Below are 22,516 nucleotides of genomic sequence, written 5' to 3'. Positions count from 1 at the left end.
TGATAAAGAACCTCTTGTTTCAGGACCTATTATGTTGGTGCTAAATCTGGCTGTAAATAAGCAATCCAATAAAAAAGCCATACCTCTAGAGAACCATGATGAGAAGCCCAGTGCAAGGGTGTGAATTTGAACTTTGGGTCACACTCATTTAGGCTTGCACCGTCTTGAAACATTTCCTGCATCTGGACAGTGTCTCCATGTTTTACAGCTTCATGTACACTGCTGTACTGGACTTTTTTAGCTTAAATTTTGAAGAAAACAAAGGAGTAATCAACACTTTTGATCCAGTCAGAATTTATCCGTGCCTATGTGATACCTTTCCAATGAAATCTAGGTTATATCACAATTGGGAACTTTGATAGTTGCGGTATAGCAAAGAGCAAACCAATTACAGAAAGAATATAATCTATCTATTCGTTGATTTGCAGAACAAATTTAAGAAGATGTGTAATACAGAAATAATGCTTGAGAAAAAATCGTAAAATTTCCTTGCACACCCAAGATCTCAGAGATATCTTAATGACAACTTCAGGTGTAAACACAACTTCTGTTCTGGCCTAATCGCAATTGGCGAGATTACAGTTGATTTTTAGCAACTTATTTCTAAATAATCGTTACGCCATAGGATATATTAAGTACCTGGTACTAAGTGTAAATAAAATATCAAAATACGGAAAATTAAGGACATACAAGGCATTTTTAGCAGTGATGACTCTTATGTTAATTTCTTCGTGTCACCTTCAGGCCATTTCATAGTTTACCATTTTTGTTGTATCTTAGAAACCATTCTGATCACGAGGTTATTTCCTGCCCAGTTACGCTAGACGCTGATACGGAAAAATAAAGTTTTAGTTTCTCTATGTTGTGTATTTTTTGAGTCTTACTCAAACAATACAAAGAATACTTATCATAAAAATGTGCTTTTAAAATCTTTCTTAGTTGTCTGCTCCTTTCAGCATATCTTCCAAATTATAATCTTTTTTTATTTAAAGGAAATGATAAATCAGCAAGAATTAAACCACAGTAGTGACAAAACGCAATAAAAAGGAAAACCTTTATTAGACAGGAAAGCTCATATGAGGGTAAGAAACTTCTAATATATGTGCTTTATAATGTTCTGCAGCTGCTAGGGGAACCAGGGTGTAGAACTGGAGCTTAGAGGGGGTACAGGGCTTAGCCCCCTTTAGAAACCATTCTTTGCTTCATAATATATAAGCAGTTTGTCATTAGTCTATGCAGAACGGTGAACCAAGCTTAATTTGAAAAATGGCGAATAAAGCCGGCAATCAAGGAATTTAAAAGCAAATGTGGGCACATGCTAAGGGCTTTTTCAATGTAGATGAGGAACACAAGACATTTTCACAGATTTACGAAAATAGACTGATAAATGGAAAGCTGGAAGAATATTGTTACTACACGATGACTTTCAGTACGATGATTTTCGGTACTGGGTATAAGCGCCCTTTTTAAAGCAGGAGTGGCGGCATGGGGGGGCAAGGGGGGGCTTTAGCCCCCCCTAGATTTTTGTTAGCCCCCCCGTCGGCAGCCAATCAATTTTTGCTTTCTCAATACCGTCGGCACTTGATGGATGTCACCCGGTTTACATGTTGTTTCAATGACATAAATAATCGAGGAGAAAACTGCACTGGCTGGTTTATGGTTTTCTCAATGGCTTTTCTTCGGCAATTTTACTATCATAGTGGCATTATATCCTGTCGCTTCCGTGAAAGCTGTGACTTATTTCATGGTGCTCCTTCACATGACTCACAATACCATCGTGCTCCTCTCGGTTGAAATCCCTGTTGCTGCTCATGCGAATGCCAATTCACGCGAAACGTGCAGAGATGCTTGATTTGGATCATGTTTTGGACTGTTTCAAGAAAATTTACCCTAACAACAGCAAAATCACGCTGTCACAAATAAAGTTATTAATGAATTCTCTTCTTAAGGGATTCTCTTTTCGTTTCAAGACATTATTATTGCCAATGAAAGCATTTCGATCATGAGCATATTTTGCGTAATAAATTTTTCAAAAAGCACTTCTTGTCGTTTTTCATCAATTATTTTTCAATAGCATTGTTCACCGCATAGCTTGCGACAAACAAATGGTTTAGAGAAAACCATCGATTAACTTCTTCCAACATAGATAGAAAGAAATATTCAACAATAGGCAAAATTTGCGCATTAAGTTTCTTACAAGGCACAAATTGCCGAGAAAATCTCGTGGACTCCGACACAGGTTGGAAAGTGGGGGCGGGGAGGGGGCAAGGGAGAATTTTGCACCCACAACAAACGATTTTGGAAAAATGCTCTATTGCTTGCTCTATATGCTTGCTTGCTCTTGGAAAAATGCTCTATATCGGTGCCCCTTCATTGGAGGTGCTGCTCAGGGGCGTCGCGACTGGGGGGTTGTCACACCCACCCCAATAGTATCTCAATAGGAAATTTCAGGTAAAATCCGCTCGGTGGAAGAAACGCTTTAGGTATTTCAGAGACCTTCCTGTCATAAAATCAATAAAGGATCAAGCAATCTTAGGTAAAATTGTGCCTCGTGTCCATTTCTCCTAAAGTTTCTCAGTAGAAGCGTCAACTGCAATTCACTATGAGCTCCAGATTTTTCTTAACATTCATAAGGCATGCTAAGATGGAGAGAGGGATCTAAATTTAAAAGTAACTGACAACCTGGTATTTTTCAAGACCACGGCGAAATTGTTGTTTTTATCTGCTGTAAAAAAGTTTTGCAAAAAGACAATAATTTTCAATAGGATTAGGAGGATTGCTTTAGTGAAATCTGCTTAAAAGAGTGCATTTTCCAGGGAACTAGAAGCATCACAATTCGAAAATTTCCTGCCCCTTCGGCGGCAACCATGGTGCCGCCTCAGGTAGTAACTATATATATTGCCCGTCCAGATATAAAGATTTGACAAGACTATTAGAAAAGTCGGTTATTATCATACAGAGTTAGATTGACAAAATTTATTGCAGAGGTTTGTGACAACAGCTAAAAAGTTTCAGGCAATAATTTTTTGATCAGGTAAATTTAATCATTCCACCCAACGAGGCTTGCCTCGCGACGGCCCTGCCTGCTATATGGGGCACATCGCATTTTTTTTGTCGGCAATTTGATACATCCAGCGTCGGCAGTTACGGAGAATATAAACGCCGGCACCTTGAAGGTTTGTCTCTAGCGCCACCCCTGTTTTAAAGTGACTTCACATTCAAATCTTTAAATGTTGAGCAAGCTTTTGCTTGATTGATTAATTAATGATTCAGGGCTGCATTGATATTTCGTCCATCAAAAATTTTATTGACGCTTTTTAGGGCTAATTTGCAACCATATGACACTGCAGCGGGCTCTTTAAGCTTTGATTTGTCTCACCCAAAATTTGCTCCCAATTTCCGGAGCATTTCTATCAAGTATCTATCCGAATACCTCGAATTCATGCTTAAAGGATCTTCGTCGGGTAATTCCCAAAATGTCGGCAAGACTCTGAAATCCCTTCCAAAGCAAAAAGGTAGTTACGCCGCTGCTTACGCTGCAGTGGCGGACCCAGACTACCGCCATTACCGCTATTACCATCAGATTTTTCAAGAAAATTACAAAAACAAATGTCCTCTTGAATGTTGTTGATTCTACCAGGCGATTGTTCTCCTTGCATAATCTTTCATCGATCATTCGCAGAAATGACGCTGAAGGGAATTAATAAACCAAAATTTTCAGTCTAAACGCATCAAATAAAGTGCTTTTGCAAAACATAAATGAAGGTATGAATGCCGGTTGAGTCTTCTTTATGCTAGTCATTTCAAAAATCGCGTAATCCCACGTTGGGCACCAATTCAAATCATGTTGAACTGATGTTGAAAATGCTCAAAATCACTCCAAAGATTAATAATCCTATCACTTATATCACTACAAACAATATTTCAGTAAAAATAAAAGTTTTCTGTTATCATCTTTCCTTTTTTATTTAAATTTCCCCAAATAATTATTTTTTTATAAGTGCCTTTTGCAATTCCTAAAGATGCATTGAAAATTCTTCGGGACATAATCCCCTTTTGTTTATACGAGGCAAACATTCTATGTTATTGCAAAAAGAAAGATCGTCACTGTAGCCGAATCAGCAAATACCATACACAACATAAAAGAGTTTTATAAATGTCTAACCACATATCAACGTTATTGTTTCATCGGGCAGGCTGGAGATATTTTTGCACACTTGAACGTTTGCCATGTTTATCAAAATTTGCGGTATTCACCGTTTGACTCACTGGTATTTAATTTTGGAGAATCAACTACATCTTCATGATTGCTGAAATTGTTTCAAAAAGAACATTTTGCGGTACCTTAGAAAAGTTTGATTAACACTTAGAGATCCAGATAAAGGAAGATATCCTTAAGGACCGTTCCTCTCTAAGCAGAAGTCAGTTGTGTATAAAGCTTAGACACGACAATCTGGATATGGTGCTCATGTGTAATGTTTATGCAACAGTACAAACTAACGTCTTCTCGCAAACAATAAGCACTTACACTTGCAGGGTCGCTTACATCGTCATGGTCGGTAACCATTTCAATTTTAAAATCAAATGAACGAACAGAGCCATATTACATGTTGATGCTCGGATTAGTCTCTCTACTGTCCATTACAACTACTGCTCTGGAGAGATACATAAAGGTTTTCCATCCCTTTGTACAAGCTTGCGGAAAACTTCATACATACTGGCCATCATAATATTTGGACATGGTCCCTTCCAATAGGATCTACCTGTTTAATTTCCTTCATTAAAGGCAATACTTATTCATCGACATCAACTGTATTATGTCTATCCTTTACTTCACCTGTCATCACATTTTGTTACACAAAGATACAATTACGTTCGCGAAGCATTCGCCGCCAAATCGAAGCAGAAGCTGAACGATTCGGGAATCACAGAATTAGCAAAAAGGACAAAAATCTTCTATTTGTTGGTGGCTTGATTATAATTTCTTACCTTGTCTGCTTTTTCCTATATTTATCAGAAGCATAATGGTCCTTCTTGAATACAAAGAGCATGCCTTTGATCACGTATTTTGCTGGGTGTTGACTCTTTATGCTGCAAACTCTTTGGTCAAACCAATTATTTTCTATCTCTTCAATCCTGCGATAAGATCTAAAGTTATCAAAGTATGTACATGTGGACGTCATGTTAGTGGCTCATAACATTATATTAAGTTACGGAAAAGAAAAGGATTTGCTACTGGACCGCTGTGTTGATTGAGTTAGTATCTGCTACTGTCAAATGCAAGGTGTTTTCAATTCCAAACCCTAATATTGCGACTTTTACAGCTAGAATAAGCTTTGATGTTTCCACAAAATATTGACTATTTGTCAGGAGTATCGCATTGAAAGAAGTCAAGCCCTTTTTGGTCCAAGAAAATGTAAAGTTATTGTTTTCCTGAAGTCACGTTCATATTATTTTACCTATACCAGAGCCATTCCTACGTTTAGACAATCAGTTTTAGAAGGAGGAAAAGAATTCTGTTTCTACGTAGATTCTAATACCTTTAAAAGTGGGTCTTATATTTTTGATTTCCTAAATTGTCGTCAAGCTGATAGAGAAAAGACAACTTGAATGTGTATAAAGCTAAAGCTAGAGCATAAGCCGGAAAGCAATAAAATCATTAACTAATGCCTTTATTTTGGATGATTGACAGTGATAGTAGCACTGTCACTTGGAGCTATATCTTAAAGATAAGGAACGGATTTACCGGGGGATATGCAATTATCTACAGTATTCTCTCCAATTAACGGACACTCTAAAAGGCGGACACCTCTGATTAGCGGAAAAACTTTTTTGCTCGATTTTTTTCTGGTTAAAGTCTCATGAAAGACTTTTTAAAAAGCGGACACTTAATTAGTGGACACACTAATTATCGGAAATTATTTTTTACGCAAAATAGTCAATTTGGTTTGTTTTATTTACAATTAGCAGACAGTACAAAAAGTTAGGCCAGCGAGCAAAAAACTGAGAAAAATGAATATTTGTTCAAATATTTATTTCAAACATTTTGACACTTGACAATCTAGTTAGCTTTTTACAGCTTCGAGCTTCTTTACAGCCCAGCTATTCGTGTAAACAACAAAAGAAAACAGTCAATTAAAGATTCAATTAAAGACTTTGTTAAGTAAAAACATACAGTATGGTAAATAAACATTTGCTTGCAAATTTTGTGTTCGTTAGTTGATATTATATATGATGTTGACAATTATTTTTGTTGTAAAAAAAGTTGTGTTACGTTCAATTTGGTTATTTTGTCTTTTTTTAGTGTCTAAGTTCAACCCGATAACCACTAATTTCCCAGATTACATCCAGAGGTGACGCCATATATGCAAAGCAGGAACTGCCTTAAACTGCTCTTATGATCTGTTTATAAAAATAAACTTCAGACACAGTTTTCATGAATTTTGTCTAAAATACATTGACTGTCTCAATCGGAATGTCAAATTACTGTAATTTCGCTGAAATTTTTGTCTAAACTACATGTCTTAGCTAGAATGTTAGTATTCTGGATTTTATCAAAAGGATTCACGTCAATAGAACTTGAAATACTCCTATCACGATGTCTTTCTTGTCACCGTACTTGTTATTTGGCTGATCATCATGATCACGCTGGCCACCAGTGCAGATTACTTTGCAATGATTCTATTGCCTACGTCCCGTATTCTGAAAATAATAGAAATGTATCGTTCATGATCTAACTCAATACATAAAGTTAAATACTGTCCAGTAGAATAATTTTTAAAGTTTTTAAAGCTGAAATGCTCTTAAAAAAACTTTGAAGGCTTGGCTGCTTTGCCAACTAAAGCCAAAAATTGCCCCGTTTGTATATGAACAAATGAGAAACTTTTGTTACAGTGTGAAGGCTAGACTTACATCAAAAAAGAAAAATGAATGTCCAATAAACCAAGCGTTCCAACCAGGTAATAAAAAGTGCCTTTACCAAAGTGAATTAGGACAAAACACAATTTAATTTAACTTTGATTAACGTGGCAAAAAATGATTAACGAGTGAATTATGCATCTTTTCAGATCAAGTGGCAATTGTTTTTTTTAAAATAGTGAGACTTTTCAAGAAATAATTTTAAAGTTTTTATTTCCTTCAAATAGATAGGAGGGCTACTCAGGAAGCAAGAAAGGGCTTGAAACTGTTTATAAAGAAGCCCATTTAACAATTTGACAGAGAATAGTTCATGAAAGAGACAATCGACGAAGTAAACATCAGTATTTAATCTCTCTTTGTTTGGTTCTACTGACATAGTGACGTGGAAAACTTACTCACACAAAGTTGAGGTCTAATGTTGAAAATAACAAGCATATAAGTTGACTTCACGTGGCATGAGTCAGGGTGACGTTTTTCTGCAAACCTCTAATCTCTTATTATATTATACCTTTAACCGATAAAAAGGAGTTTCCAGAAATCCTTGAAGAGGTATTCAACTGCCAAATGGTTCTTGTAATATCGTGGTTTCTGTTGACGTGCAATCTGTAATCAAACCATGTTTGTACTCAAAGCATTACCTATGACGTAATGTTTTTCTAAAAATGTTGTGTACCAGCTGTACCCAATTATATCTGACAAAAGATGTGAAACTGAAGTTTGTTTCTAGTGCTTGAAAACATGTGACCCAAAATCGACTGAAACCCCATTGTGATAAGCAATACGTTTGACGTAAGTCTTTCAAGGGAATTATTTCTTGCTACAATGTTAACGCACAAATCAAAGGTCTAAGAGTCACGAAAAAGATCATGAGTACCTACAGTAGTCATTCTAATCTTTGTTATGAATAAATATTAACAAACGCGATTACGAACAACTCTAGCATGAATTGACTAAAGAAATATTTAATAATATAATCTCACATAATCTCATAATTCATAATAGCATACCGCTTCTTTTAATTAATATGATAAAGAAATTTTCTAATTGTATCGATTTCTGCGACAAGGTCGGGCGATTGAGTCTGAATGAATGATGTACAAAAACTTCTTTAGAGAATAAGACATGCTTCGTTAGCAAATCTGATAAGTATGTCTTATGAAGTCACACATTCTGTGATATGAATCTTGCGGATGACCTTTGAGGTATTGCATTTAGCAAGTACAAGAACCTTTGATACAACGATGTTAAATAAAACAATTGTCAACAACAGAATTAGCAATATGATGCATAGACGCAGACGCTTCCAATCAAGGTTTCAATGGATTTCCTAGTGAGGGTGACTTAACAAGAGACCCTTCATCTTATCTTCCTCACTTTATTTACGAAGGTATAGCAAGCATCTTATAATCTTATGTATCCTACCACGGTCCTCAATAAAAAGTGACTGAGCAATTGTCAGAGCCCCTAGAATTATAGATATGATAAAGATAGACGATGCCCAGCATGGTAAATTGTTATTTTCTATTTCTTAAATTTCTTCAAAATATGTTTAAAATAAGTTTATGGCTTTGAGGCTGGACTCGCTTTTAAACAGGATGAAAGAGAGGCTGTCCTGGTCTATAAAGTCTTACAATGAACAGGTCTGCACGTCACTTTGAAATTGAGCCTTGTTTGATATTATGTGGTTTACTAGAAGTGGATTGGCTCCTTCCCTGTCCTGAATCTTCTCTCGCTTGACATTCTTTCTCTGTAATACCGGCGTGTCCGAAGGTGTCCCGATTCCTTCATCGAACTTTAGGATTCTTCTTCGAGTCATCGGTGTCATTTCTTCATTGACCACATTCACGCCAAATTTTTCTGCAAAAAGACCTCTCCGACCAAACGCCTTGTAATATAGCCGGAATAGGTGTACTCGAAATTTTGTATGCATTTTGGAGTAAATGAACACGTTGACACAACTGTTGGACGTTTGCAAGACTTTTAGAAAGGCATTGATGCGGAGCAGTGCTTGTGTGTAGCTTACTCCTGGAGGATCCAACCATGATATAATGTAAGTAAGCTGCACCAAATCACGTGGTAGCACAAGCAAACAAAACACCAGGCTCATAGCCAAGAGTATCCTTGCAACTCGTTTGTGTGATCGAAGTCGCCTCGATTCAACAGTGCGCTCCATGGCAAGGCTGCTCCGACGACGTAAGCGACTAAATGTCCTTAAGTTTGTGAATGCCAAGACTGCAATGAAACTCACGTCCTGAAAAAGCAGTGCAGATATCATGGAATAGGCATATTCAGGCGCACCAGTTTTTTGCACACTGCACGTGCTGCTAACTTCCAATAGGATGATATAGGGTAGGAATATGCAAATCGAAAAGACGGCGGCAAATAGTACTGCGCAGTGGATTCTATTTCGACTGTAGCTGCGACCGAATTGACCACATATAATTGTGTATCTATCTATTGCAATAATGAGTATAATCAGAGCTGAGAGAGTGACTGATACTGGTGCCAAAGGTGCCAGAAGCTTGCAGCCTACAATGCCAAAGTCCCATCTTGAATACTTTGTCACTGTCCAGTACACATATAGGCATGGGTTGATTATGGAGGAAGTAAGGTCAATTGCTCCTAAATAAAGAAACAACGTTTCAGGAACAGATCTTCTTTTGCGTTGTTTGAAGCCGAAGACATAGCAAACGACCGAATTCCCAACTGTACCGATTACAAAAATCAACGCAAGCATTAGCAGTAGGATGATATTGAAGTAATCGTAGCCTTCTTGGGCAGCAATCATGATGTTCTTGGGTCGACCTGTGCAATTATTGCAGACAGTGAAGTTTGTAATAGTTAGCGTAGAAGGACTATGAGTGTTATTTGGAGAAGCAGTGATACTTCTTTGTGTAACTGTTACCGTTGAGTTGAAATTTCCTTCCATTTTGAGGATCTGCAATGCATAAAGATAACATTTGTTAATAGTAGAACTTAATGTTTTATATTGCTTCAATTTACAAAAGAAGGTTTGGCTAGATCGAAAGCAAAGGCTACTTTGACGACAACATTGAAGACACCAGGGTAAAATTTCCATGTAGACATTTTTCTCAACAGAGAATGCACATCAACATAGAGAAAAGTGATGTAACGTGCACATCAAATCACATCAACCTATATATCAAGTTTTTTCGTGATCTCCAGATGTTTACAGTAAAATGTACCTTAGAGCATTAACAAAAGAAGTTGCAAACCGCTACATTGCTCGGATCTTAGAATTATGACTCATTGATACCTTAGCTATGCATTTAAAGTAAGCTAAAAGACACTCCAAATTTAAAACGTTTACAAACGCCACGTCACTTGATGTGCTTGCGTCACATACCGAAGTTGAAAATCGTTAACTGACATTGCGGCTCTCCATGGCTTCACTGCTTTGCAAGTATTTGAACATGTTTTGCAATTACTTGAAGAATATCATGTTTCAAATTCATTCAATTTTTTGTTATACGTTGCGTCATAATTACAACCAGTAACTGAAAATATTATGAAGCAAATGCCCTTCTTGAGCGGCCTAAAAAAGGCTACTTGGACAAGTCTGTGATTAAGTATGGCTAAGTTCATAAGCGATCTCTCTTGTCATCCGTGCTGTCTTATCCGACATTTGTGTTCAATATCAAGTGTTGTTCAATATCAAGTCAGGTATTATGAGGGCTCAAGAAATTTTCCTGGAATCAATTCGTTTGGATTTGAATTTAGACCTTGAAATTTTCAATCTTTACTCTTGATAAGAATATTTGCCATTACAAGGATATTTAAAGGATTCTTACGAGAGGAGGGGCCTAGAAAGATTTGTCTAACTAGGCTTGACTTTATCATGTTCTCAAGACTTTTCATTCTAGATCAAAAATAGGATGAGCTTTATCTTCAAATATTTCGATTCCTAAAGGCTTCTAAGCTGCTTGAACCCTCGAGCATTTTTACAAGGAAATTGGCAGATGCAAAAGCTCACATCCTGGTTGATAAGAAATTCGAATCTTTAATTGAATTAAAATGCTTCCGTGTAAGGCAACATCGATTTTCTATTAAATATCTGCCAATACTGTTGAACCCTTGCTATACCAGACTATCTAGTAATTCGATTTATTGTTATGTTATAAGTATAATGAGAATAAACAAATGTTTGCCTTCTGACACAGGTCAGGTTTTTGGGTCATCTATTGATCTATTGAAACCCGGCAATTTTTGCCAATTCACTTAGTCCAATAAAGAGCAACTCACCAACCAACTCTCAAAGTCTTCAACAGTCCTATTTTATACAATTCTAAGTCTGCTTTTGGCCAATTACAGAATCGGCTTTTCTTTCGGAGTAGACCGTCGTTCATTCATTGTGCTGTATGTCATCACGAGACATATCTCCAGCAAAGACGTGACTGATCTCCTCTAGCAACGTCACCACACCACTATTAGATTGGCACAGCTTACTGGTTTTTGGCTAAATACTTACAATGTTTGTGAGACCTAAGCTGAGTAAACAAAATACGACTGTGTTGACGATGCAGAAGCACGCAAATATTCATTGGGAAAAATAGCATTATTCAGCAACAACTCATCCTGAATGATCCCTTTAAAAAACGCGTTTATCAACATTGGACATTCTCCATCTTTAGCAGATTATAGCTCAGTCTACTGTGCGGTATCTTATTTAAGTAGTGCGATTTATCAAAGGTTGTGCTCATTACCACATGGAAATAAGACGCTTATTTTGAAGAATTTGTTTCGAAGCCATGTGTTAATCAAAAGAAGTAGGTTATAGCCAGTTAGCCGGGAAACTCGCCTCCATGTAAACAGGCACTAAATCCTTGATAGCTGTAAAATTGCAAGAAACCTGCAGAAACGTTTAGTAGAAATGTAAAATGGTGATGAATACCTAGTTCACTAAACGACTCGGGCTGGGCCTCTTTATAAATGACCTACTGCATTTTGATCATTTTGAAAGCACTATTGATTCCAATTGAATATTCCCAGATTCAGTTACCTTGCTTAGCCCTCTACACTGGATTTAAATTATCAAAGAAAACCGACGGTACGGTGAATTCTTTGTCAAGGATAGGGGGCTCAGGACATTCTGCATGACTGCGTTTGAAACGACTTTACAAAAAGTATAAAACACCTACCGAATATCAATAAACCTCGTGGTTTTCGCCCAACAATCCAAACGTCATTTATTCCAAAAATGCTTAAGAGCTTCTTTTCAGTGGCAACGTATTTTTAATAGATTTTCTAGAGTTTGTTCCCCATTGCAGTTAAGATATTCTAATTATTCTGATACTAGTTTTTGGATAATCGACGAATTGTAATCTGCAAAAATGATTCAAATCTCATAGATTGGAGTTTTTTTGTCATCCCTTATTGACAGAGCTTTGTAAGGAATTTGTTTGCATACTGAGTAGGTATTTTCTTGAAAGTTAAAAAGTGACACTGATTTAGGACTTCGCTCGCTTTCTTCCTTTTCATGCAGTGAGAGGGACAGTAGATTTATTCTGTTTTACGTTGTTTGTTTTAATTGACATAACAACGGTGAAAACTAGATCCTTTTTGAAAAACTATCGTTTAAGGGTCTTTTTTACCAACGCAAATTCATTTCATACAGGTCACAATGAATCAACAGCTTTCTTTGAATGGGGAAGTCACTTTTCATCTTTAGTTAGAATTTGACGGCTGGTTTCATGATTGTTGAAGGTAATTGCCTTTTTAAACAAGAAGCTGTACAAACACATCAATCCAAACACTTTTTAAAAATTTTTCAACTTTGTCAAAGCTAAATAGGAGGAAATAGATATTTGCTTTCCTTGCTAGATTGTCAGTATGTGCTATCAAACTACATAATCATATGCAGGCAATGATCCAATCCAGAACATAACATACTACTGCAACCATTCTAGCTCGGGTTCATTCCTTTCAAAAACCTATCTGCTGCTACTCGGCAACAAATGCAAGAAGATTATTCCACAAATGATTTCATAGAGAAAGGCATGGAAGAAAACATTGAAAGTCTACTTCTTTTTGTGAATAAAAAACTTCAGTGATTGGTTTATGTCAGTGCATCCTTGAAACTCGATTTCAGTACTATGCATATCAACAATTAAAGAGCATATGTCGCATTAGCAGTTGGCTAATAAAACAAAAGCGTTTGGAGTGGAAATCCATTGTTTCGTGACTTTTCATTTCTTCTTAATTAATTTTTACTGCCGTAAAAATTCACCTTCGATTCCATGCTTTATACTAAACAAAAGAGATAATTGTATTGCATTAGCCAATCATGTTAACGACACATGCCCTTTAATTGTGTTTATAACATTCATTATGGAGATTTTATTACGAAATGTCTATTTGGAAGTGTCTATTTGGCAATGATTTTGCCCTTGTTTGATACGGTTGGTATACAATTTTGTTAATAGCAAGGAATGTGTTTTCTTATAAATAAATAGTTGTTTACCAAAAATATTTTTATCTAAAGGAGTTAAGTGCTTGCTAGGTGGAAATTTAAACACACTTAAGACTATGGAGATAGCAAAGAAAGGAATTTAGAAACGTTGTAAAGCAAACAAACATACAGGTGAGCTAGCATTCAAAGTTGTTCAGTTATCTATTGATTCAGCATTGCTGATGGGTTTGGTCTTGGAGATACTGACGAGTGATTTTAGGTACTTCGGTTGAAAAAAGGAAATTTTTAAAAAATGTGTATAAAGTCGATCAAAACTTGGATACCAAAAATAGGCCACTATACGATTTGCCCTTATCTATCATGAGATATATGGCCTTAATCCGAGTTTCACTCGACCAAGATTGTTGCTTTGTACACGCAAAAGTCTAAGCTACACTGTTGTGCAATTTTTCGCTTTTCAGCGTCTTATTTTTGTTCATATAAAATGCATTTCTAAATTGATAGTAAATTTGCATTTTGTTGGATAGAGAACCTTACATCGTGCATTTTTGCAATGCTAAAATCAGTTTGAAATATATCTGTGAGGCAGAGTGTATTCTCGTATTTTCGAGACAGAAAGCGGCACCACAAGGATGTGCTCTAGTGACTCTGCTGCTATACATATCTATTTCCTACTTTTAACCCTGGATTTAGCTTTGACTTCGTGAATCTGTTGCTCTGAGATACGTTCAAGTGAGCTGAGTAGTAAGCGTAGTCAACGAACAAAGGCTATTGAGTATGCAGAAATTTAAGACTATTCTGTTCTTCATAATTAATCGTGCTTACTGAAAATGATCTAACTTTTAACTAACTTTGTATCTTTATGGTATCTTTACCTTTTTTCTGCGAAAAGTTATTAAAGGAAAACCGGAGGGCTGTTTTCACAAATTGCACATTTTTGCCTAATTTTCGGAAACTTTCATTCTAACTGGAATTTTTATTTAACTATGAAAATATGAAAAACAGTAAAACTATGGTATTTATAATGTTTAAAAATTAAATCAGTCCTACAGATTTAGCTAGTCAAAAGTTATTAAAGGAAGACTGGAGGGTAGTGTACGTGCGAATCGTCAGAGTGAATCGTCCGAATCATCAGGCCTATATATATAAATCAATCTGTAAAAATCAAAGACTTCAAATTAAAACTACATATTGATGAGAATGTCATTCTCGTTCAACGTCCAGTCAGAAGATTAGCATATCATACAATATAGAAAGTTTCTGCAGAATACTTAAAAATACTTTTCAAAGATAGATTCAAAGAAGGGTACCACCAACTAGAGTTAGCAGAAGAATCAAGGCACATAACAATATTTCTAACACATGAAGGCTGTTTTCAATCAAGACGTCTTCTGTACGGTGTAAGTTAAGCCTTTGAGCAGTTTCAGAAGGTCATTGAGCAAAGCATCACAGGTTGCCCAGGTACAAGGTCAATATCGGATGACATTCTGATATGGTCATCGTAGAGGTGAAATGGCAGAGCGTCTTGACACGCTACTCATTGCATGCCAGAAACTTAAAGATCAACCCAAAGAAATGTTTATTGGGAACAACAAAGCTCACATTTGCAGGATATTATCTAACAGACAAAGGAATTCATCTAGATCAATCCAAAGTGGACGCAGTCAAAAATGGCAAAGTTCCAACAAGTGCAACAGAAGTAAGAAGTTTCCTAGGTCTAGTCAACTTTTGTTCACACTTTATCAAAGACTATGCCACACTTACAGAGCCTCTGAGGAAACTCACCAGAAAGGAAACTACATTAGCATGGAACAAGGAACAGCAAGCAAGTTTCTCAAAGTTAAAGGAAAGGCTAACGAATGCAAGCACAATGGCTTATTACCAGTCTCATGCAGACACAAAAGTCATCGTAGACGCTTCACCATTAGGACTAGGAGCAATCCTTACTCAAAAACAACAAGATGGACAATTCAAGCCAGTTGCTTATGGAGCATATGCATTAAGTCCAATATACGTTTAACGGTGCAACGATTACAGATATGCATAGTTACACCATACCGACAATGGAAAAGAAACCAAATCTCATCGCTTTACATGTTGGCACCAATGACCTGTCTTCGAGGAGAGGTGATGAAGAAAAGTCAGAGGTGCAAATCGCGCAAGATATAATCTAATTGGCCAATGAAATAAAAGCAAACAACATCGAGGTGATAATTTCAGGCTTGGTTGCACGTGGGGATTTAATTTTCTTTTAAATGACAAGGGGATTTATATTCTTGCCCTGAATGAAACTAAGCTCGATGGTTCTATTCCAAAAGAGCTGACTGAAATTTCAGGATAGCACCAACAGCGTCTTGACAGGACCTGTTACGGAGGTGGTGTCTCACTATATGTAAGAGACTTAATGAAAATGACACCCAGGGTCGATGTGCTGAGCGACTAGAACTTCTCTGTGTGGAGATATCTCCACCCAAAAGCAAAGCCTTTCTTGTTGCTGCTCGGTACAGACCACCAAGTGACCAGTTGGTTCTTTTAATAAGCTGGAAAAAGCTCTTGCTTTCCTTGACAAGGAGGGCAAAGAAATCATTCTCCTCAGAGAAACAAATTGTGATCTTGCCAAGAAATCAAGTCAATGCTCTTGATGTTCGGTTGAAGAAGCAGCATTATACCAATAGGATCTCTGCATGTAAAGGTAATATGAAAGAATCTTGGAAAGCAATTAATGAACTTCTCAACAAGGGAACAAAGTCAAGTAGCAATGATTGTCTCATAGAATCTGGTACAGAAACTCGGAACAAAAAGGATATTTCTAATGCAATGAACAATTTATTTTGCACTATAGGCAGGGATCTAGCAGATAAAGTACAACCTGCCGCTAATCCCCTTCTAACAGGTGAATGATAAGTTAGCAAAGATAAGGGTAAGTTTAACTTCAATTCAAGATAATTGAGCTGAACGATATTAGGGATGCATTTGCCAAGGTTAAAACAACCAAGGGCTTTGGGATTGACAATATCTCTAGTTACTTTTTTAAGCTTGCTTTGCCCTATATTGGGAACTGATGACTGGTACAACGGGCTCGATCTCGGTAAGCTCGTGGGATTGGTATTTATTGACCTGAAAAAAGCATTTGATAGATCAACCATGATGTTCTCTGTAAAAAGCTCGAACTTTATGGGGTTCAGCAGCGAGAGCAGTCTTGGTTTAGGTCTTACTTATCCAACCGCAAACAATTCTGTAAGGTTTATGGTGTTGATTCAAATATCAGAGAAATAGAAATATTATTATATGTCAGGGATAATTGTTAGTTTGGTTACCATTACAAAACTCTACCGAAACCGCTTAGAGGGGGCTGAGCCCCATTTTCTACTACTGAAATGCAGCTAATTTCTACTTCTGGTATTTTTTTGCAACATTTGCGCAAGAGCTTATCTTGTTATTTTGGTTGCACTACACCCCTGGATAAAATTGAATACACTTAATAAAAAACTAGGCCTCAATTTGCCTTTAACACAATGAACAGTAAGACAACACTACTGTTAGGAAACGAGGTAATAAATACTTCCAAGAATAGCTCACCACACGGAAACCACACTAATCGACGATGCCAGAACTATTTGGTATATTCTTGCCTCCACAAAAACAACAGGTATGTTTATTCTAGGACTAAGTTTTCTGCTTCAAGGTATTACGGGAACATCGAATCATCGCGGAGAATATGCTCAAGAGGCTGCGGAAATCGACGTAGCTCGTAAGGCTCATTACCTGCAGTCTTTTCAGTCCAGGCCAAGCTTGAAAACAACGGGACACAACAAGCTCAGAAAAGGTTTTCGATGCACACTTTTTTATAAGAACACCTGGCTCCATTATCAGCCTGGCGCAGGGACCTTGCAAGCAGGGGGGGGGGGGCTTTAGCTAATATCCATAATGTACTTAAAACAATACAAAATGTTACCTTGCTCTCCGTTTTTAGCACGTTTAGCCAACACCCCCCCAAAAGACGTTTTGGCCCCTTCAATCCGTAATATGCTCCGCCGTCCTTGGCCTGGCGTTTCTTATTTTTTCGCATAATTTCAGCCTCACGTGTTTTTTAATTTGTCTCTTATTTTTGAAATCAAATTTTTTGTGCCTACTAGATTTTCTGTGACTATGTGTTTGGTGAAATAATTGATGTCTCTGTACGGAATGTTGCACTTATCCCTGCAGTTTTTTCTTCTGCAAAGAATTTATTTGATATAACGAGGTCAATATTGATTAGGTTTTTTTTATAACTGTTGTTTTAATGCTATTTAATTTCTTTAATTTGGTTGAATTTCAGCCTGCCTTGTTTCTTATGTCGTTCTAATTTTTTGGGCAAATCTCAGCCTGATGTTTCTTGTTCTTGTAAAAGAAGTGTGAACAGCCTTGATGCAGCTAGGCAGCTGTATATAGATATCTACCGCTTCTAAGGCGTACCATGTCTCAGGCAAATACAGTTCTCCTGGCAAAAATTTTTGGTAGCTACAGCTAAAATCCACATTCTGGAAATGTGATCTCTACTACACGTATTTTTTTATAAGAAACTAAGGTCTGGTGCTGGTAGGCAGTTTCTTAAATTTTCTGGCGATATTGCTGTCAAATGTTTCTTACATGTTTCTCAAATTTCTAAAGTAATGAATTTTTTAAACGTGCTTCCAAGGTAAAGTAATAAGTTCATTCAAATTCAAAGATAAACGAACAAAGTGATCAAAAAAATTTGTTTTCCTAGAATGACTAACTCTTTTAGGATCTGTAATCAGTAAAGTTCATTGAGCTTCATCAATGTCAAGTTGAAGTCAAAACAAATTTTTAAATGGAAGCTTCTTGAATGTGTAATTTACTGAGAATGGAATGGGGAATGCAAACTGCATTTCCAGTGTAGTGACGTTCAGACAGATACAGTGATGTTCAATGTCAAGACTGTTTCGAGTGTCAATTCGGAAAATTATAACTGCAAATTATAAAAGTTTCTTAGCTTTTTTAACTTGGGTAGGGTTGATTGAGCCTACCGTTCCTTATAACCTGTTTCTTATAACCTGTTTCTTATAAAAAATGCGTGCAGTGCCTTTCTGGTGGTGAAGCAAAAAACTGCAAACCATTGTGCAATAAAACTGGCTTTGACCGAAAATCCCGAATACAACTTTCATTTTCATTCATTCTTCTCGACGTGACGATAACTTTTATCACTCCCGAACATCTTGAAGGCCTCTTAGTTTCAGTTGCCATTTAGATATTTTTGCATGGACAGCTGTTAAATCATATTGTTTCTTTTGAGAATTCATTTGCTCAAGCATTGTGCAGGGGCGGATCCAGCAAAAAGCCTGACTGAGTTCTAGGCCAAGGCTAGGGACTTTTAGATAATGCATTGATCATTGTGCATAAGAAAACATTCTTTTTGGTACCCTTGAAGGGGAGGAGGAGGGGGGGGGTTGGTAGGTACTATCTACTCACTAAATCTAGATTCTAGATTTCTTTCCGACAAAAAACAGTGCCTCTGTGAAAAAATTTTCAACCCTCTCCCTTTCTCAATACCCTTTGTTTGTTTTGGATGTCACAGCAAAGTTTTCCCTTTTGTTTTGCTCGCAATTTGTTGTTTTGCCTCCGTAGACACCAGCCTATTCATCAAAATATGGTGTTCCATCTGAGCATAGGTTTTCCGTGCCATCAAAGACTACAATTTAAAGCAAAGGTAGTTAACACTCCTTGAAAATTGGCAGAAAATTAATGATATCTCCTGGTTTTATCTCAAACGCTTAATAATCTGCTAGAATGCTGCGATGGTCATGAGTATAAGATATCTGCAGTCGCCATTTCGAATTCAATGTTTTTCAGTTCCACAATAGAACAGAAACAATAGGTAGCCAATCAACTACGGGTCATTGTACAGGTCTCTTACAAATATGGTATCATTTCCGAGTTCCAGATGCTGTTTTGACTGAGTTCTATCCGTGTTCCGAACAAAAAGTTTATTGTTTCAATTCATTCACTTCCGAGGCACAAAACGTTTATTTCCGAGTTCCAGGATCGACTGCTGTTGTCCTCCACAGCGTCTGGAAAATCGTTTCCAAATCACGACAGAGAAGAAACTGGCAATTTTACGATTTTGAAGAGACTGTGATAAAACTTAGAATTTTTCGGTTTCAATTTTTTATTTTAAATATTACTTGTTTCAGGCAACACTATTTTTAGCTGTATGTTGGAAAACTGACTGAGTTCTGTGCACCAAGGAACTCACTCTGTATCCGCCTCTGTTGTGCTCAACAAAAAGCTGGCTTATGCTTAAGGAAGCGTGTTTTGGAGTTTATATTCTTTCGCTTCTATCTTTTTAAAGGAGAATAGAGCAGAGTTGGGGTTTCTTGCGCTGGGGTATCCATTAGCGATTTCTTATAACTTGATCGTTCTTGTTAGCAAAAGGGGTTTTTGAAGGGATAGCCCGACTCATTTAATGTTTAAGAACCTCCTTTACGTAACAATCTACGTTGATAAGATCAGACTTGCTTTCGGTTTCGAATCCAGATCCATTTTGCTTGGGAACATTTCGAAAAAGACAGATACTGTCTTAAGCCTGGTTTTCATAAATCGTAATCCATCGGCGATCATTGCCGACGAGCTCGAAATTCAAAACATTTTGAATTTAAAAATCCATCCCCGATGATCGCCGATGGTATCAGATGCTTAAGACAATACGGTTTCATAAGTTTTACGATGAATTACGATTTATGAAAACCAGGCTTTACAATAGACATCTATAAAAGTGTGAAAGTTGCGTTCACTTGAAAAATGAGTACCTATGTGTTTCTTTGTTTTTACTGAACTATTGAATTTTTTATAAATTGATTCGGGTTTTTCAATCAATGCAAAGCTAAAATAAAGAAATTTGATTTTTAACATCTTAAAATCATTTTTCTAAAGAACTTGTGCAAATATTCTCAAAAAGCATTTCAAATGTATTTTTCGCAAAGAATTTCATGGAAGCAGAAAGATACTGTTTTCTTTTCCACAATCTGAAGTCTCAGATCTGATTAAAAGTCCATCAAACCACCTTAGATTATCAGCGGTTTTTCTACCGTGCAGCTTTGGTGTATGGGGATCCATTTTTCATCAAAGTAACATAAAGAAACAACTCATAAATAAAATATTCTTTGCCGTGTGCCAAGGCTTCTGTAGGTCAAGATTTCTGTAAGTGCAAGACCTTTGTTTGTCAAGAGTTGTATAAGATCTAGAGTATTCTCCCAGTATTGTATACCTGTTACCTCTAAACACAGATGACCACAGCCCTTATGATGCATTGGAGTGATAAATCTAAGCATGGCTTATAGAACACGATTTACACGCTTTTTTATAAGGAACCTACCTCAAGGCCTAGTTCCAAAAGTTCCTAATTCGTAGGCCTCAAATCATCAAATTGTAGTACCAAAAGTTCCTTAATAGTTCCTTTATTTTCACTGCACATCAAGTGCCATAAAAATAGTACAAAAACAGGAACAATATAAAAATTTTGAATTTTGCCTTTACTTGTGGCTAGAACTCAGTAGCAAAAACACAAAGGAGGCTATGTATAGCGAAAATCTCACTTTCGGTGTTTCATTTTCGGTACTATAATAAGCCTTAACACTTAATAGAGAGGGGCGATACAGCATATGCGGAAACTACTCAATGAAGCACTTGACACACGAATAGCAAACAATCTATGCGAGTACTGGCTGCGGATGGGTGGAACCTGCTTTTTAGTTCTTGGTGCTTGCAGTTATAAAAATTTTTCAAATGGAAAAGCTCCTTAGGGATTTCGTTTTTAGTAATATAAGTTCTTTAAATTTTTCGGCCTTCTACATGAAGGTTCCTTATAAAGTGGTTCCTTATAAAAAACAGCGTGTAGTTTGGTTATTAGAGGCTTCTTTGCAGAGCCAAGACAACAGGCCGGTTACAGATTCAAAGATCGTTAGAAAAGCTAGGTTAAACAACAGATATTAAGTTGTCACACCCAAGCCAAAACTCTTTTTTCATTGCTGTCCAAAGGAAGGTTCTTAGAGTTTGAGTGTATTTTTGTAACAAGGAGAATACTTTCCTGCATCCAGTTATTAGCATGGGCCTCAAAGCTTAGAGTCTAGGCTTTACAAGAATTGCGTACATTTACGCTTTACAAGAGTACATTTACTCGAATCAGTAGTTAGATACAAAACTATCCTTTTAGATTTTGATTATGTGTGTCAAAATATTGAGTAGTCGTGGTTGTTTTCTCATCTTCTCTGTCCATAGTTTAAATATACGAACAACTTAGCAACAGCGCAGACATTTTCATTTCTAGCTCACAAAATTGTTGGTATTGAAGTTTTGGAAACATAATATTGTAAATCAACTGAAAAGTTGCCCCTTCTATCTAAGCTACTTGCTTCCTTTTGAGGAAAACCTCGCTTTTAAATCTGAAATGTTGCATTAAGATAAGATGTGGATGATGAAGAGATCATTAGTAAAATCAGTGCAAACCTCCTTACCTTTAAGAGGGTGTGCAAAATCACTTCCGCAAGTGAATTTTCATCAGTATTGCTTGATGATCTTTCGAGCTTTGAGGCTTTCTGTTTTCCGAACTCTGTTTGCCTCCGAATAGACTAACATATAGTCATTTCATTAGACATGGTGCTATTCTATAACAAAAGGCTAAAAATTAGCAATCATAAGTTTGGTTGATATTGCTGCGTGAAGGTATGACTCCTTTGACATCACTAGCGTATTTGTAGGCTGCTGATCATGGTTCAAAGACGAGGTGCTGCGATATTTCTTTTGGTGATACCAGATGCGTCCATGTGATGCGTTGTTTTCGCATCCAACCACCTGCAATAAATGATCTGCTTGCAATAATTGTCATTTATATGGCATGAGACAAGACGAAAACCCAAGACAATCTCGCACAAATGCTGCAGGTGTTGTCATGCTTACGCTGATGCGCTCATAAGAATAAGCTCTTATTTCATGAATTTCTTATTAATAAGAGCAAAGATAGGAAAATCGTTTAATTGGATTATCACACATGGTTAAATGCAATTAAGACATGTTTCATTCGCTCGCAAATTCATCTTGTTTTAAGGATTGGAGCGATTTTACTCTGCCCTTGCAACCTGCACGTCCCAATATCATCGCAAACCTAATAGACCA

The 22,516-nt window shown here is 36.8% G+C and overlaps 2 protein-coding genes across 6 annotated transcripts in view; both read right to left on the bottom strand.

Moving 5' to 3' along the window:
- LOC135684780 (ankyrin repeat domain-containing protein 42) overlaps window positions 1-821 on the bottom strand; it is a 12,623-nt gene extending 11,802 nt beyond the window's left edge. The window contains exons 1-2 of the mRNA XM_089114922.1: window positions 691-821; window positions 84-241 (exon numbers count right to left, since the gene is read on the bottom strand). Of these exons, the coding sequence (XP_088971048.1) occupies window positions 84-241; window positions 691-697 (165 nt within the window). The 5' untranslated portion in view covers window positions 698-821. The remainder of the gene's footprint in view (window positions 1-83; window positions 242-690) is intronic.
- On the bottom strand, window positions 688-22,516 carry LOC148957559 (C5a anaphylatoxin chemotactic receptor 1-like). 5 transcript variants are annotated; one of them, XM_089114924.1, is made up of 2 exons: window positions 21,859-22,516; window positions 688-9,856 (listed from the first exon to the last, which is right to left on the bottom strand). In XM_089114924.1, exon 2 carries the CDS (start codon window positions 9,845-9,847, stop codon window positions 8,546-8,548), a length of 1,302 nt encoding a protein of 433 aa, XP_088971050.1. In that variant the 5' UTR covers window positions 9,848-9,856; window positions 21,859-22,516; the 3' UTR covers window positions 688-8,545. The 5 variants fall into 5 exon arrangements, with proteins under 5 accessions (XP_088971050.1, XP_088971049.1, XP_088971052.1 ...); XM_089114923.1 differs by lacking the exon at window positions 21,859-22,516 and adding an exon at window positions 17,114-18,759; XM_089114926.1 differs by lacking the exon at window positions 21,859-22,516 and adding an exon at window positions 16,928-18,757.

The sequence above is a fragment of the Rhopilema esculentum genome, chromosome 21, assembly GCF_057945365.1.
Source record: "Rhopilema esculentum isolate cy_ngs chromosome 21, ASM5794536v1, whole genome shotgun sequence".
Taxonomy (NCBI): domain Eukaryota; kingdom Metazoa; phylum Cnidaria; class Scyphozoa; order Rhizostomeae; family Rhizostomatidae; genus Rhopilema; species Rhopilema esculentum.
This window is presented reverse-complemented; position numbering and strand designations above follow the sequence as displayed.